This window comes from Ranitomeya imitator, chromosome 4 (genome assembly GCF_032444005.1).
Source record: "Ranitomeya imitator isolate aRanImi1 chromosome 4, aRanImi1.pri, whole genome shotgun sequence".
NCBI classification, from domain to species: Eukaryota; Metazoa; Chordata; class Amphibia; order Anura; family Dendrobatidae; genus Ranitomeya; species Ranitomeya imitator.
Window position 1 is genome coordinate 353,455,724 of NC_091285.1, and position 17,451 is coordinate 353,473,174.

Consider the following 17,451-nt stretch of genomic DNA (forward strand, 5'->3'; position numbering starts at 1 on the left):
TTGGTTCCAGGGGTACACGGGCAGCAGTGGTGTGGTCAGTGGAGGCCTAGTGGAAGGAGTGACCGCAGACAGGCATCGAAGGCCTAAAATAAAAAAATTGGGCTGGCTGTAGGCAATTTTAAATTGGTTCCAGGGGTACACGGGCAGCAGTGGTGTGGTCAGTGGAGGCCTAGTGGAAGGAGTGACCGCAGACAGGCATCGAAGGCCTAAAATAATAACACATGGCTGTAGGCAATTTTAAATTGGTTCCAGGGGTACACGGGCAGCAGTGGTGTGGTCAGTGGAGGCATAGTGGAAGGAGTGACCGCAGACAGGCTTCGAAGGCCTAACATAACAAAAATGTCAATACAATGGTATTGTCAGTGGCAGGCATTGAAGGATGTCAGCGCATAGACTAAACATTGGTGGAGCTGTGAGATAATTTTGCAAGTGGTAGAGCACTGTTTGAGCTGGGGGGGGGGGGAACTGTCTTGTGGCCGGCGGTACAGGCCCAGGGCCCCTCATATTACAACGGTGTGTCTGACGTTGGGTGCGCACCACCATCGCCAGAGACACTTTATTGTACTAGGAGGGACCCAGTGGCAGTGCCGTCGACCAAAAGCGGGCACACCCACCTCTTCAGACAAACAGCACTCTCACGGGTGCTGTCGCCAAGTGTCGATACCACGGCCCCGTGTGGGGAGTTTGGCCATTTAGTGAGGTGTAAACATGTCGTATGCTGGACAATCAGGTGCAGAAAATTACGAGATTGGAAAAGGCATTCAGAATAGTCCACAGGCAAGACCTTTTCATAGGAAAGCTAGGTGTCAGCCGGGCAAGGTGGGGCAAAAGATTTCGAAATCCAGTTGTGGTTCATTTTAATGAAGGTTAGATCATCTACATTTTGGGTAGCCAGACGAGTCCTTTTTTCTGTTAGTATTGAACCTGCAGCACTGAATACTCTTTCTGATAGGACACTAGCTGCCGGGCAAGCAAGCTCCTGCAATGCATATTCTGCCAATTCTGGCCAGGTGTCTAATTTGGATGCCCAGTAATCAAATGGGAATGACGGTTGAGGGAGAACATCGATAAGGGATGAAAAATAGTTTGTAACCATACTGGACAAATGTTGTCTCCTGTCACTTTGAATTGATGCTGCAGTACCTGTCCTGTCTGCGGTCATAGCAAAATCACTCCACAACCTGGTCAGAAAACCCCTCTGGCCAACGCCACTTCTGATTTCTGCCCCTCTAACTCCTCTGGTCTGCTGGCCCCTGCAGCTCGTGTGAGAACGATCATGGGCGCTGTGTGCAGGGAATGCCAGAAGCAAACGGTCAACAAGAGTTGATTGTTTGGTTGCTAATATTAGTTCCAAGTTCTCATGTGGCATTATATTTTGCAATTTGCCTTTATAGCGAGGATCAAGGAGGCAGGCCAACCAGTAATCGTCATCGTTCATCATTTTAGTTATGCGTGTGTCCCTTTTGAGGATACGTAAGGCATAATCCGCCATGTGGGCCAAAGTTCCAGTTCTCAAATCTGCGGTTGTGCTTGGTTGAGGGGCAGTTTCAGGCAAATCCACGTCACTTGTGTCCCTCCAAAAACCAGAACCCGGCCTTGCCGCGCCACCAATTTCCAGTGGCCCCGGAAAAGCTTCCTCATTAAAAATATAATCATCCCCATCATCCTCCTCGTCCTCCTCCTCCTCTTCGCCCGCTAACTCGTCCTGTACACTGCCCTGGCCAGACAATGGCTGACTGTCATCAAGGCTTTCCTCTTCCTCAGCTGCAGACGCCTGATCCTTTATGTGCGTCAAACTTTGCATCAGCAGACGCATTAGGGGGATGCTCATGCTTATTATGGCGTTGTCTGCACTTACCAGCCGTGTGCATTCCTCAAAACACTGAAGGACTTGACACATGTCTTGAATCTTCGACCACTGCACACCTGACAACTCCATGTCTGCCATCCTACTGCCTGCCCGTGTATGTGTATCCTCCCACAAAAACATAACAGCCCGCCTCTGTTCGCACAGTCTCTGAAGCATGTGCAGTGTTGAGTTCCACCTTGTTGCAACGTCTATGATTAGGCGATGCTGGGGAAGGTTCAAAGAACGCTGATAGGTCTGCATACGGCTGGAGTGTACGGGCGAACGGCGGATATGTGAGCAAAGTCCACGCACTTTGAGGAGCAGGTCGGATAACCCCGGATAACTTTTCAGGAAGCACTGCACCACCAGGTTTAAGGTGTGAGCCAGGCAAGGAATGTGTTTCAGTTGGGAAAGGGAGATGGCAGCCATGAAATTCCTTCCGTTATCACTCACTACCTTGCCTGCCTCAAGATCTACAGTGCCAAGCCACGACTGCGTTTCTTTCTGCAAGAACTCGGACAGAACTTCCGCGGTGTGTCTGTTGTCGCCCAAACACTTCATAGCCAATACAGCCTGCTGACGTTTGCCAGTAGCTGCCCCATAATGGGAGAACTGGTGTGCAACAGTGGCAGCTGCGGATGGAGTGGTTGTGCGACTGCGGTCTGTGGACGAGCTCTCGCTTCTGCAGGAGGACGAAGAGGAGGAGGAGGGGGTGCGAACGGCTACAGCCAACTGTTTCCTAGACCGTGGGCTAGGCAGAACTGTCCCAAACTTGCTGTCCCCTGTGGACCCTGCATCCACAACATTCACCCAGTGTGCCGTGATGGACACGTAACGTCCCTGGCCATGCCTACTGGTCCATGCATCTGTTGTCAGGTGCACCTTTGTGCTCACAGATTGCCTGAGTGCATGGACGATGCGCTCTTTAACATGCTGGTGGAGGGCTGGGATGGCTTTTCTGGAAAAAAAGTGTCGACTGGGTAGCTCGTAGCGTGGTACAGCGTAGTCCATCAGGGCTTTGAAAGCTTCGCTTTCAACTAACCGGTAGGGCATCATCTCTAACGAGATTAGTCTAGCTATGTGGGCGTTCAAACCCTGTGTACGCGGATGCGAGGCTAAGTACTTCCTTTTTCTAACCATAGTCTCATGTAGGGTGAGCTGGACTGGAGAGCTGGAGATCGTGGAACTAGCGGGGGTGCCGGTGGACATGGCAGACTGAGAGACGGTGGGAGATGGTATTGTTGCCGCCGGTGCCCTAGATGCAGTGTTTCCTACTACGAAACTGGTGATTCCCTGACCCTGACTGCTTTGGCCTGGCAAAGAAACCTGCACAGATACTGCAGGTGGTGCGGAAAATGGTGGCCCTACACTGCCGGAAGGGATGTTGCGTTGCTGACTAGCTTCATTGGCCGAGGGTGCTACAACCTTAAGGGACGTTTGGTAGTTAGTCCAGGCTTGCAAATGCATGGTGGTTAAATGTCTATGCATGCAACTTGTATTGAGACTTTTCAGATTCTGTCCTCTGCTTAAGGTAGTTGAACATTTTTGACAGATGACTTTGCGCTGATCAATTGGATGTTGTTTAAAAAAATGCCAGACTGCACTCTTTCTAGCATCGGATACCTTTTCAGGCATTGCAGACTGAATGCAGGCCCACAATTGGAGAGAGAGAGAGAGAGAGAGATGGCACACCCAGGAGTCAAGACTGGCACACAAGCAGAAAGGGCAATATTAATCTCCCACTGATTTGTTTTTTTTGTTTTTTTCAGGGAGACTTTAGGAAAAAAAAAAAATAGAATAAAATGATTTTTTTCAGGAAGAATTTAGAAACCAAATAAAATAAAATGATTTTTTCAGGGAGAATTTAGAAAACAAATAAAACAAAAAAAAGGCTTTCTATGGCCCACTGAGTGAGAGATGACGCACACAGGAGTCAGGAGTGGCACACAAGCCCAGAGGCCAATATTTATCTCCCACTGATTGATGTAGTGATTTTTTCAGGTAGATTTTGGAACCCAAATCAAGCTAAAAAAATAATAGGCTTTCTATGGCCCACAATTGGAGAGAGAGAGAGAGATGGCACACCCAGGAGTCAAGACTGGCACACAAGCAGAAAGGGCAATATTAATCTCTCACTGATTTGATTTTTTTTTTTTTTCAGGGAGACTTTGGGAAAAAAAATTAATAGAATAAAATGATTTTTTCAGGAAGAATTTAGAAACCAAATAAAATAAAATGATTTTTTCAGGGAGAATTTAGAAAACAAATAAAACAAAAAAAGGCTTTCTATGGCCCACTGAGTGAGAGATGACGCACACAGGAGTCAGGAGTGGCACACGAGCCCAGAGGCCAATATTTATCTCCCACTGATTGATGTAGTGATTTTTTCAGGTAGATTTTGGAACCCAAATCAAGCTAAAAAAATAATAGGCTTTCTATGGCCCACAATTGGAGAGAGAGAGAGAGAGATGGCACACCCAGGAGTCAAGACTGGCACACAAGCAGAAAGGGCAATATTAATCTCCCACTGATTTGATTTTTTTTTTTTTTTTCAGGGAGACTTTAGGAAAAAAAAATCATAGAATAAAATGATTTTTTCAGGAAGAATTTAGAAACCAAATAAAATAAAATGATTTTTTCAGGGAGAATTTAGAAAACAAATAAAACAAAAAAAGGCTTTCTATGGCCCACTGAGTGAGAGATGACGCACACAGGAGTCAGGAGTGGCACACAAGCCCAGAGGCCAATATTTATCTCCCACTGATTGATGTAGTGATTTTTTCAGGTAGATTTTGGAACCCAAATCAAGCTAAAAAAATAATAGGCTTTCTATGGCCCACAATTGGAGAGAGAGAGAGAGAGATGGCACACCCAGGAGTCAAGACTGGCACACAAGCAGAAAGGGCAATATTAATCTCCCACTGATTTGATTTTTTTTTTTTTTTTCAGGGAGACTTTAGGAAAAAAAAATCATAGAATAAAATGATTTTTTCAGGAAGAATTTAGAAACCAAATAAAATAAAATGATTTTTTCAGGGAGAATTTAGAAAACAAATAAAACAAAAAAAGGCTTTCTATGGCCCACTGAGTGAGAGATGACGCACACAGGAGTCAGGAGTGGCACACAAGCCCAGAGGCCAATATTTATCTCCCACTGATTGATGTAGTGATTTTTTCAGGTAGATTTTGGAACCCAAATCAAGCTAAAAAAATAATAGGCTTTCTATGGCCCACAATTGGAGAGAGAGAGAGAGATGGCACACCCAGGAGTCAAGACTAGCACACAAGCAGAAAGGGCAATATTAATCTCCCACTGATTTGATTTTTTTTTTTTTTTCAGGGAGACTTTAGGAAAAAAAAATAATAGAATAAAATGATTTTTTCAGGAAGAATTTAGAAACCAAATAAAATAAAATGATTTTTTCAGGGAGAATTTAGAAAACAAATAAAACAAAAAAAGGCTTTCTATGGCCCACTGAGTGAGAGATGACACACACAGGAGTCAGGAGTGGCACACAAGCCCAGAGGCCAATATTTATCTCCCACTGATTGATGTAGTGATATTTTCAGGTAGATTTTGGAACCCAAATCAAGCTAAAAAAATAATAGGCTTTCTATGGCCCACAATTGGAGAGAGAGAGAGAGAGAGATGGCACACCCAGGAGTCAAGACTGGCACACAAGCAGAAAGGGCAATATTAATCTCCCACTGATTTGATTTTTTTTTTTTTTCAGGGAGACTTTAGGAAAAAAAAATCATAGAATAAAATGATTTTTTCAGGAAGAATTTAGAAACCAAATAAAATAAAATGATTTTTTCAGGGAGAATTTAGAAAACAAATAAAACTAAAAAAGGCTTTCTATGGCCCACTGAGTGAGAGATGACGCACACAGGAGTCAGGAGTGGCACACAAGCCCAGAGGCCAATATTTATCTCCCACTGATTGATGTAGTGATTTTTTCAGGTAGATTTTGGAACCCAAATCAAGCTAAAAAAATAATAGGCTTTCTATGGCCCACAATTGGAGAGAGAGAGAGAGAGATGGCACACCCAGGAGTCAAGACTGGCACACAAGCAGAAAGGGCAATATTAATCTCCCACTGATTTGTTTTTTTTGTTTTTTTCAGGGAGACTTTAGGAAAAAAAAATAATAGAATAAAATGATTTTTTCAGGAAGAATTTAGAAACCAAATAAAATAAAATGATTTTTTCAGGGAGAATTTAGAAAACAAATAAAACTAAAAAAGGCTTTCTATGGCCCACTGAGTGAGAGATGACGCACACAGGAGTCAGGAGTGGCACACAAGCCCAGAGGCCAATATTTATCTCCCACTGATTGATGTAGTGATTTTTTCAGGTAGATTTTGGAACCCAAATCAAGCTAAAAAAATAATAGGCTTTCTATGGCCCACAATTGGAGAGAGAGAGAGAAAGAGAGATGGCACACCCAGGAGTCAAGACTGGCACACAAGCAGAAAGGGCAATATTAATCTCCCACTGATTTGTTTTTTTTGTTTTTTTCAGGGAGACTTTAGGAAAAAAAAAATAGAATAAAATGATTTTTTCAGGAAGAATTTAGAAACCAAATAAAATAAAATGATTTTTTCAGGGAGAATTTAGAAAACAAATAAAACTAAAAAAGGCTTTCTATGGCCCACTGAGTGAGAGATGACGCACACAGGAGTCAGGAGTGGCACACAAGCCCAGAGGCCAATATTTATCTCCCACTGATTGATGTAGTGATTTTTTCAGGTAGATTTTGGAACCCAAATCAAGCTAAAAAAATAATAGGCTTTCTATGGCCCACAATTGGAGAGAGAGAGAGAGATGGCACACCCAGGAGTCAAGACTAGCACACAAGCAGAAAGGGCAATATTAATCTCCCACTGATTTGATTTTTTTTTTTTTTTCAGGGAGACTTTAGGAAAAAAAAATAATAGAATAAAATGATTTTTTCAGGAAGAATTTAGAAACCAAATAAAATAAAATGATTTTTTCAGGGAGAATTTAGAAAACAAATAAAACAAAAAAAGGCTTTCTATGGCCCACTGAGTGAGAGATGACACACACAGGAGTCAGGAGTGGCACACAAGCCCAGAGGCCAATATTTATCTCCCACTGATTGATGTAGTGATATTTTCAGGTAGATTTTGGAACCCAAATCAAGCTAAAAAAATAATAGGCTTTCTATGGCCCACAATTGGAGAGAGAGAGAGAGAGAGATGGCACACCCAGGAGTCAAGACTGGCACACAAGCAGAAAGGGCAATATTAATCTCCCACTGATTTGATTTTTTTTTTTTTTCAGGGAGACTTTAGGAAAAAAAAATCATAGAATAAAATGATTTTTTCAGGAAGAATTTAGAAACCAAATAAAATAAAATGATTTTTTCAGGGAGAATTTAGAAAACAAATAAAACTAAAAAAGGCTTTCTATGGCCCACTGAGTGAGAGATGACGCACACAGGAGTCAGGAGTGGCACACAAGCCCAGAGGCCAATATTTATCTCCCACTGATTGATGTAGTGATTTTTTCAGGTAGATTTTGGAACCCAAATCAAGCTAAAAAAATAATAGGCTTTCTATGGCCCACAATTGGAGAGAGAGAGAGAGAGATGGCACACCCAGGAGTCAAGACTGGCACACAAGCAGAAAGGGCAATATTAATCTCCCACTGATTTGTTTTTTTTGTTTTTTTCAGGGAGACTTTAGGAAAAAAAAATAATAGAATAAAATGATTTTTTCAGGAAGAATTTAGAAACCAAATAAAATAAAATGATTTTTTCAGGGAGAATTTAGAAAACAAATAAAACTAAAAAAGGCTTTCTATGGCCCACTGAGTGAGAGATGACGCACACAGGAGTCAGGAGTGGCACACAAGCCCAGAGGCCAATATTTATCTCCCACTGATTGATGTAGTGATTTTTTCAGGTAGATTTTGGAACCCAAATCAAGCTAAAAAAATAATAGGCTTTCTATGGCCCACAATTGGAGAGAGAGAGAGAAAGAGAGATGGCACACCCAGGAGTCAAGACTGGCACACAAGCAGAAAGGGCAATATTAATCTCCCACTGATTTGTTTTTTTTGTTTTTTTCAGGGAGACTTTAGGAAAAAAAAAATAGAATAAAATGATTTTTTCAGGAAGAATTTAGAAACCAAATAAAATAAAATGATTTTTTCAGGGAGAATTTAGAAAACAAATAAAACTAAAAAAGGCTTTCTATGGCCCACTGAGTGAGAGATGACGCACACAGGAGTCAGGAGTGGCACACAAGCCCAGAGGCCAATATTTATCTCCCACTGATTGATGTAGTGATTTTTTCAGGTAGATTTTGGAACCCAAATCAAGCTAAAAAAATAATAGGCTTTCTATGGCCCACAATTGGAGAGAGAGAGAGAGAGATGGCACACCCAGGAGTCAAGACTGGCACACAAGCAGAAAGGGCAATATTAATCTCCCACTGATTTGTTTTTTTTGTTTTTTTCAGGGAGACTTTAGGAAAAAAAAATAATAGAATAAAATGATTTTTTCAGGAAGAATTTAGAAACCAAATAAAATAAAATGATTTTTTCAGGGAGAATTTAGAAAACAAATAAAACAAAAAAAAGGCTTTCTATGGCCCACTGAGTGAGAGATGACGCACACAGGAGTCAGGAGTGGCACACAAGCCCAGAGGCCAATATTTATCTCCCACTGATTGATGTAGTGATTTTTTCAGGTAGATTTTGGAACCCAAATCAAGCTAAAAAAATAATAGGCTTTCTATGGCCCACAATTGGAGAGAGAGAGAGAGATGGCACACCCAGGAGTCAAGACTGGCACACAAGCAGAAAGGGCAATATTAATCTCTCACTGATTTGATTTTTTTTTTTTTTCAGGGAGACTTTGGGAAAAAAAAATAATAGAATAAAATGATTTTTTCAGGAAGAATTTAGAAACCAAATAAAATAAAATGATTTTTTCAGGGAGAATTTAGAAAACAAATAAAACAAAAAAAGGCTTTCTATGGCCCACTGAGTGAGAGATGACACACACAGGAGTCAGGAGTGGCACACAAGCCCAGAGGCCAATATTTATCTCCCACTGATTGATGTAGTGATATTTTCAGGTAGATTTTGGAACCCAAATCAAGCTAAAAAAATAATAGGCTTTCTATGGCCCACAATTGGAGAGAGAGAGAGAGAGAGAGATGGCACACCCAGGAGTCAAGACTGGCACACAAGCAGAAAGGGCAATATTAATCTCCCACTGATTTGATTTTTTTTTTTTTCAGGGAGACTTTAGGAAAAAAAAATCATAGAATAAAATGATTTTTTCAGGAAGAATTTAGAAACCAAATAAAATAAAATGATTTTTTCAGGGAGAATTTAGAAAACAAATAAAACTAAAAAAGGCTTTCTATGGCCCACTGAGTGAGAGATGACGCACACAGGAGTCAGGAGTGGCACAGAAGCCCAGAGGCCAATATTTATCTCCCACTGATTGATGTAGTGATTTTTTCAGGCAGATTTTGAACCCAAATCAAGCTAAAAAAAATAATAGGCTTTCTATGGCCCACAATTGGAGAGAGAGAGAGAGATGGCACACCCAGGAGTCAAGACTGGCACACAAGCAGAAAGGGCAATATTAATCTCCCACTGATTTGATTTTTTTTTTTTTTCCAGGGAGACTTTAGAAAAAAAAAATAATAAAAAAAAAATGATTTTTTCAGGAAGAATTTAGAAACCAAATAAAATAAAAATGATTTTTTCAGGGAGAATTTATAAAACAAATAAAACAAAAAATAGGCTTTCTATGGCCCACTGAGTGAGAGATGACGCACACAGGAGTCAGGAGTGGCACACAAGCCAAGAGGCCAATATTTATCTCCTACTGATTGATTTATTGATTTTTTCAGGTAGAATTTAGAACCCAAATCAACCAAAAACATAAATAGGCTTTCTATGGCCCACTATCTGAGAGAGAGAGATAGCACGCTTAGGACTGGCACACAAGCCCAAAGGCCAATATTAATCTCCCTTTTTTTTTCAGGGAGAATTTATAAAACCCAAAAAAACTAAATAAATAGGCTTTCTATGGCCCACTATTTGTGAGAGAGATGGCACGCTCAGGACTGGCACACAAGCCCAGAGGCCAATATTAATCTCCCACTTTTTTTTTTTTGTTCCAGGGAAAATTTATAAACCCAATAAAAAAAATAATAAATAGGCTTTCTATGGCCCACTATCTGAGAGAGAGAGATGGCACGCTTAGGACTGGCACACAAGCCCAAAGGCCAATATTAATCTCCCTTTTTTTTTTTAAGGGAGAATTTATAAAACCAAAAAAAAAATAAATAAATAGGCTTTCTATGGCCCACTATTTGTGAGAGAGATGGCACGCTCAGGACTGGCACACAAGCCCAGAGGCCAATATTAATCTCCCACTTTTTTTTTTTTTGTTCCAGGGAAAATTTATAAACCCAATAAAAAAAATAATAAATAGGCTTTCTATGGCCCACTATCTGAGAGAGAGAGATGGCACGCTTAGGACTGGCACACAAGCCCAAAGGCCAATATTAATCTCCCACTGATTGATTTATTGATTTTTTCAGGTAGAATTTAGAACCCAAATAAAGCAAAAAAAAAAAAATAGGCTTTCTATGGCCCACTGATTGAGTGATAATGCACACAGGAGTCAGGAGTGGCACACAAGCCCTGAGGCCAATATTTTTCTCCCACTGATTGATGTAGTGATTTTTTCAGGTAGATTTTAGAACCCAAATCAAGCAAAAAATAAATAGGCTTTCTATGGCCCACTGACTGAGAGATGGCACACACAGGAGTCAAGAGTGGCACACAAGCCCTGAGGCCAATATTTTTCTCCCTCTGATTGATGTAGTGATTTTTTCAGGTAGATTTTATAACCCAAATCAAGCAAAAAAATAAATAGGCTTTCTATGGCCCACTGAGTGAGAGATGGCACACACAGGGATGGCACTCTAGCAGAAATGTCAATCTTAATCTCCCACACAAAAAAAAAAAAAAACAGGGAGTGTCCAACAATTACTATCTCCCTGCAGTAATCTCAGCCAGGTATGGCAGGCAGCAATAAGGAGTGGACTGATGCACAAATTAAATAAAAAGTGTGGACAAACAAAAAAGATAGCTGTGCAGAAAGGAAGGAACAAGAGGATTTGTGCTTTGAAAAAAGCAGTTGGTTTGCACAGCGGCGTACACACAGCAATGCAGCTATCAGGGAGCCTTCTAGGGCAGCCCAATGAGCTACAGCGCTGAGGGGAAAAAAAAAAAAAATGTAGCTTCCACTGTCCCTGCACACCGAAGGTGGTGTTGGGCAGTGGAAATCGCTACAGCACAAGCGGTTTGGTGGTTAATGGACCCTGCCTAATGCTATCCCTGCTTCTGACGAAGCGGCAGCAACCTCTCCCTAAGCTCAGATCAGCAGCAGTAACATGGCGGTCGGCGGGAACGCCCCTTTATAGCCCCTGTGATGCCGCAGACAGCAAGCCAATCACTGCAATGCCCTTCTCTAAGATGGTGGGGACCAGGACCTATGTCATCACGCTGCCCACACTCTGCGTTTACCTTCATTGGCTGAGAAATGGCGCTTTTCGCGTCATTGAAACGCGACTTTGGCGCAAAAGTCGCGTACCGCATGGCCGACCCCGCACAGGGGTCGGATCGGGTTTCATGAAACCCGACTTTGCCAAAAGTCGGCGACTTTTGAAAATGAACGACCCGTTTCGCTCAACCCTAGTCACCAGGTTTTCCTGCTGGGCCCAATTTTCTCTTTGATGTAGTTATAAACGCACATTGGGCCTGCCACGCAACAACTGGCCCCCTCTCAATTTGTTGTCCTAATCCAAGCCAATCTCGATACCATAGCTGGAAGTGACGGCCCTGCTCATTATCGTTGTTCTTCTGCGGAACTTGGCATTCTCCTGAGGGGAATCTGGACCTGGCCAGGCGGTGACTGGCACCTTGGTGGTATAGATTTTGCACTTAGACCTGTCACGCTGGTCTCAGCAGCGTCTCTGAAACACATCTACTCCACTCTCTTCTCAGGTCTCAAATCCACTCATGGTTTCATGCACAGGGCTTTTATATCAAAGAAGTGCTTCCTGTGGGTCACCTGATAAAGTGCAAATCTATATTCCAGTACAATTTGGTTCCACTTCATTCCACCCTGGCCAGTAGATGGCAGTCTCTCCTCATTAAAGGGACTCTGTCACCTGAATTTGGCGGGACTGGTTTTGGGTCATATGGGCGGAGTTTTCGGGTGTTTGATTCACCCTCTCCTTACCCGCTGGCTGCATGCTGGCTGCAATATTGGATTGAAGTTCATTCTCTGTCCTCCATAGTACACGCCTGCGCAAAGCAATCTTGCCTTGTGCAGGCGTGTACTATGGAGGACAGAGAATGAACTTCAATCCAATATTGCAGCCAGCATGCAGCCAGCGGGTAAGGAAAGGGTGAATCAAACACCCGAAAACTCCGCCCATATGACCCAAAACCAGTCCCGCCAAATTCAGGTGACAGGTTCCCTTTAATGGCAAATCCAGCAAAGGATCTTCAGGGATACCAATGCTTCTTATTACAATAACACAAATAATTGCAAAAAAATGTTTTTCAACTTTTTAAAGCAATTTACTCCAGAATTCTGGAAATATTTGTCTGATAAATTATTAGTCATAAAAATATGAAAATGTAATTATAGACTTAAAAATGACCTGTCTTATTTTAAAACTTCTTCAAGACTTCTGTTATAATTTTACCATAGGAAAGAAAGACAAGCATGATAGTCATGATAAATCAGGTATATTGTAACATTTAAAGATGTTACATTACAATTGAAGAAGCTGAATGACTTGCTGGGTCTGAAAGGCAGACAAACATAAAATTAGCTCTATCTTTTTCTTCAGTGGCATGTAAAAGTTTGGGCAAAAATACTATTAATGTGAAGAGTTAAGGCTACTTTCACACATCAGTTTTTTGTCTTCAGGCATAATGCGGCGAAATGTTAAAAAAACGGATCCGGTGCAAATTGTGAAAAAATTGATTCACCGGATTCGTTTTTTTTGCTGGATCAGTTTTTCATTATGGGGCATTGAGTTTAGACTTCCTGTTCCACGGAAAAGGAGAGAGAGAGGGAGAGGGAGGGAAAGAGACTCAAGAATGGAAAGTGAAGTTAAGGGGCATGCTCAGTGTAAAAATACCGGAATCGGTAGCCAGATCCACTCATTTCACCTCACGTTCCATCTGTTTATCGCTGGAACCAATGCTGTGCATTTTTTCGCCGGACATAAAAAAGTTCTTCTGAATGTTTTCTCCGTCTGCCGGAAAAATCATTTTTGACGGATCCGGCACAAAACGGATGAAACGTGTGGCCATCAGGCAGAATCTGTGGCTAATACAACTCTATGAGATTAAAACGGATCTGCAGAAAAAAACGGATCAGTTTTTTTCAAAATTTGCTGGATTGTGTCTGAAGGCAAAAACCCGATGTGTGAAAGTAGCTGTTAGGACTGGCGGAACGCACCGAGTAAATACGGAGATAGTATAGGTGTGTTCGCAGCTTGGGGTCCACCGTGCAGGAGAGGAACCTGCTGCTAGTAGATGGCGGCACTATATGGAGGTACTACGCCTGAATAGACACTGGTTCCATTACCCGGTCTCTATAGGAGCGAACCCTGTTGCTTCACAGAGTCACCGGGATTAAAGGTAATGCTGTGCTCTGTTAACCTCACAGAGGATCACAGCTCACTAACAGAGCAGGTAGCATACAGTGGTCATTCAGTCAGCAACAGCACACAAACAACTGCTCTCCGGAGCTGCCGGAGTTTTAGTGGCTATACGCCAGCCCTAAATTCACTCACACAAACTCCTCTCCTGAGGTGCCAGAATTCCAATGGCTATACAGCCGACCCTGAGCACATGCTGACACAGACCATAAAGTAGCTTAGCTTATACGCTCATAAACATAAGTTGATACTAGCACGTGGCTGTGCGGCCATGCAAACCTTTTATAGAGAAAGCTCTTCAGGACCTTCCTCGTGGTCCAATAGGAACTGCTTCAGGACCTGAGCATGTGACCCCCGACCTCCAATGAGATGTCGTCCCTTGGGCATGCTCAGTAGCGGAAAAGCAGGACTTAGTCCCAGAAGCGTCTGCTCGCCGCTGAACAGTGCTGGTTACAATGGCTGAGCCTGGAAGATCAGCAGAAACCAAGTGCACAGTATCTGACTGAGCCAGACGCTGGGACTGTCATCTCCACTGCGGCTGAAGAAGAATGGGAGACCACAGCGGAGGTGGCTCTGGATTCCGCCTGTGCAGCGGCAGTAACTTGACACCTAACAGTAGCATAAGCAAGTTGAAGATTAAATGATCTCTAATAGGCCAAAAGTTAAAGATGACACATTTATTTTGTGTTTTAAGCAAATGTATTTATATATTTATATATTTTCGTCTTTAACATTATACAACTTACCAAAAAGAAAATGGGCTGATGCAAAAGTTTGGGCACCCTTGGAGATTTGTATGCCCAGATATTTTTGACCAAGGTTTCAAACCTTAATTAGCCTGATAGGCTGCTGTCACACTAGCAGTATTTGGTCAGTATTTTACATCAGTATTTGTAAGCCAAAACCAGGAGTGGAATAATTAGAGGAAAAGTATAACAGAAACATATGCACCACTTCTGCATTTATCACCCACTCCTGGTTTTAGCTTACAAATACTGATGTAAAATACTGACCAAATACTGCTAGTGTGAAAGCAGCCTAAGAGTTATGGATTGTTCACTATCATGATAAGGAAAGGCCAGATAATGCAAATTTCCCAGCTTTATAAAATCCCAGCCTCCTCTAACCTTGTGTAAAAAAACAACAGCCATGGGTACTTTTAACCCCTCTGTGACCTTAGACGTACTATCCCATCGAGGTGCCCTGGGCTTATCTGACCCTGGACGGGATAGTACGTCATAGCGATCGGCAGCGCTCACGGGGGGAGCGCCGCCGATCGCGGCCGGGTGTCAGCTGCTTATCGCAGCTGACATCCGGCACTATGTGCCAGGAGCGGTCACGGACCGCCCCCGGCACATTAACCCCTGGCACACCGCGATCAAACATGATCGCGATGTGCCAGCGGTGCAGGGAAGCACCGCGCAGGGAGGGGGCTCCCTGCGGGCTTCCCTAAGCCCCCCGCAGCAACGCGATGTGATCGCGTTGCTGCGAGGGTCTTACCTCCCTCCCTCCCTGCTCCAGGCCCGGATCCAAGATGGCCACGGATCCGGGTCCTGCAGGGAGGGAGGTGGCTTCACAGAGCCTGCTCAGAGCAGGCACTGTGAAGCCTGCAGCGCTGCATGTCAGATCAGTGATCTGACAGAGTGCTGTGCACACTGTCAGATCACTGATCTGTGATGTCCCCCCCTGGGACAATGTAAAAAAGTAAAAAATTTTTTTTCCAAATGTGTAAAAAAAAAAAAAAAAAATATTCCAAAATAATGAAAAAAATTTTTTTTATTATTCCCATAAATACATTTCTTCATCTAAATAAAAAAAAAACCAATAAAAGTACACATATTTAGTATCGCCGCGTCTGTAACGACCCGACCTATAAAACTGGCCCACTAGTTAACCCCTTCAGTAAACACCGTAAGAAAAAAAAAAAAAAAACGAGGCAAAAAACCACGCTTTATTATCATACCGCCGAACAAAAAGTGGAATAACACGCGATCAAAAAGACAGTTATAAATAACCATGGTACCGCTGCAAACGTCATCTTGTCCCACAAAAAACGAGCTGCCATACAGCATCATCAGCAAAAAAATAAAAAAGTTATAGTCCTGAGAATAAAGTGATGCAAAAATAATTATTTTTTCTGTAAAATAGTTTTTATCGTATAAAAGCGCCAAAACATAAAAAAATGATATAAATGAGATATCGCTGTAATCGTACTGACCCGAAGAATAAGACTGCTTTATCAATTTTACCAAACGCGGAACGGTATAAACGCCTCCCCCAATAGAAATTCATGAATAGCTGGTTTTTGGTCATTCTGCCTCACAAAAATCGGAATAAAAAGCGATCAAAAAATGTCACATGCCCGAAAATGTTTTCAATAAAAACGTCAACTCGTCCCGCAAAAAACAAGACCTCACATGACTCTGTGGACCAAAATATGGAAAAATTATAGCTCTCAAAATGTGGTATTGCAAAAAATATTTTTTGCAATAAAAAGCGTCTTTCAGTGTGTGACGGCAGCCAATCATAAAAATCCGCTAAAAAACCTGCTATAAAAGTAAATCAAACCCCCCTTCATCACCCCCTTAGTTAGGGAAAAATAAAAAAAATGTATTTATTTCCATTTTCCCATTAGGGCTAGAGTTAGGGCAAGGATTAGGGCTAGGGTTAGGGCTAGGGCTAGGGTTAGGGCTAGGGTTAGGGCTAGGGTTAGGGTTGGGGCTACAGTTAGGGTTGGGGCTAAAGTTAGGGTTAGGGTTTAGATTACATTTACAGTTGGGAATAGGGTTAGGGTTAGGGCTAGGGTTAGGGCTAGGGTTAGGGTTGGGGCTACAGTTAGGGTTGGGGCTAAAGTTACGGTTAGGGTTTAGATTACATTTACGGTTGGGAATAGGGTTGGGATTAGGGTTAGAGGTGTGTCAGGGTTAGAGGTGTGGTTAGGGTTACCATTGGAATTAAGGTTAGGGGTGTGTTTAGATTAGGGTTTCAGTTATAATTGGGGGGTTTCCACTGTTTAGGCACATCAGGGGCTCTCCAAACACGACATGGCGTCCGATCTCAATTCCAGCCAATTCTGCGTTGAAAAAGTAAAACAGTGCTCCTTCCCTTCCGAGCTCTCCCGTGTGCCCAAACAGGGGTTTACCCCAACATATGGGGTATCAGCGTACTCAGGACAAATTGGACAACAACTTTTGTGGTCCAATTTCTCCTGTTACCCTTGGGAAAATACAAAACTGGTTGCTAAAAAATAATTTTTGTGGGAAAACAAAAAGATTTTTTATTTTCACGGCTCTGCGTTATAAACTGTAGTGAAACACTTGGGGGTTCAAAGTTCTCACAACAAATCTAGATAAGTTCATTGAGGGGTCTAGTTTCCAATATGGGGTCACTTGTGGGGGGTTTCTACTGTTTAGGTACATTAGGGGCTCTGCAAACGCAATGTGACGCCTGCAGACCAATCCATCTAAGTCTGCATTCCAAATGATGCTCCTTCCCTTCCGAGCCCTCCTATGTGCCCAAACGGTGGTTCCCCCCCCACATATCGGGTATCAGCGTACTCAGGACAAATTGGACAACAACATTTAGGGTCCAATTTCTCCTGCTAACCTTGGAAAAATACAAAACTGGGGGCTAAAATATAATTTTTGTGGAAAAAAAAATATTTTTTATTTGCACGGCTCGGCGTTATAAACTGTAGTGAAATACTTGGGGGTTCAAAGCTCTAACAACACATCAAGATGAGTTCCTTAGGGGGTTTACTTTCCAAAATGGTGTCACTTGTGGGGGGTTTCTACTGTTTAGGTACATTAGGGGCTCTGCAAATGCAATGTGACGCCTGCAGACCATTCCATCTAAGTCTGC

The 17,451-nt window shown here is 42.5% G+C and overlaps 1 protein-coding gene across 22 annotated transcripts in view; it reads left to right on the forward strand.

The window, feature by feature from the left end:
- Positions 1–17,451, forward strand: part of LOC138676110 (mucin-19) — a 769,116-nt gene that overhangs the window by 120,783 nt on the left and 630,882 nt on the right. For 17 of the 22 annotated variants that reach the window (XM_069765013.1, XM_069765031.1, XM_069765021.1 and 14 more), the window contains one exon: positions 12,630–12,665. The exons of the other annotated variants lie outside the window; for them this stretch is intronic. In XM_069765013.1, coding sequence (XP_069621114.1) covers positions 12,630–12,665 — 36 coding nt within the window. The remainder of the gene's footprint in view (positions 1–12,629; positions 12,666–17,451) is intronic. 22 annotated transcript variants of the gene reach the window in all.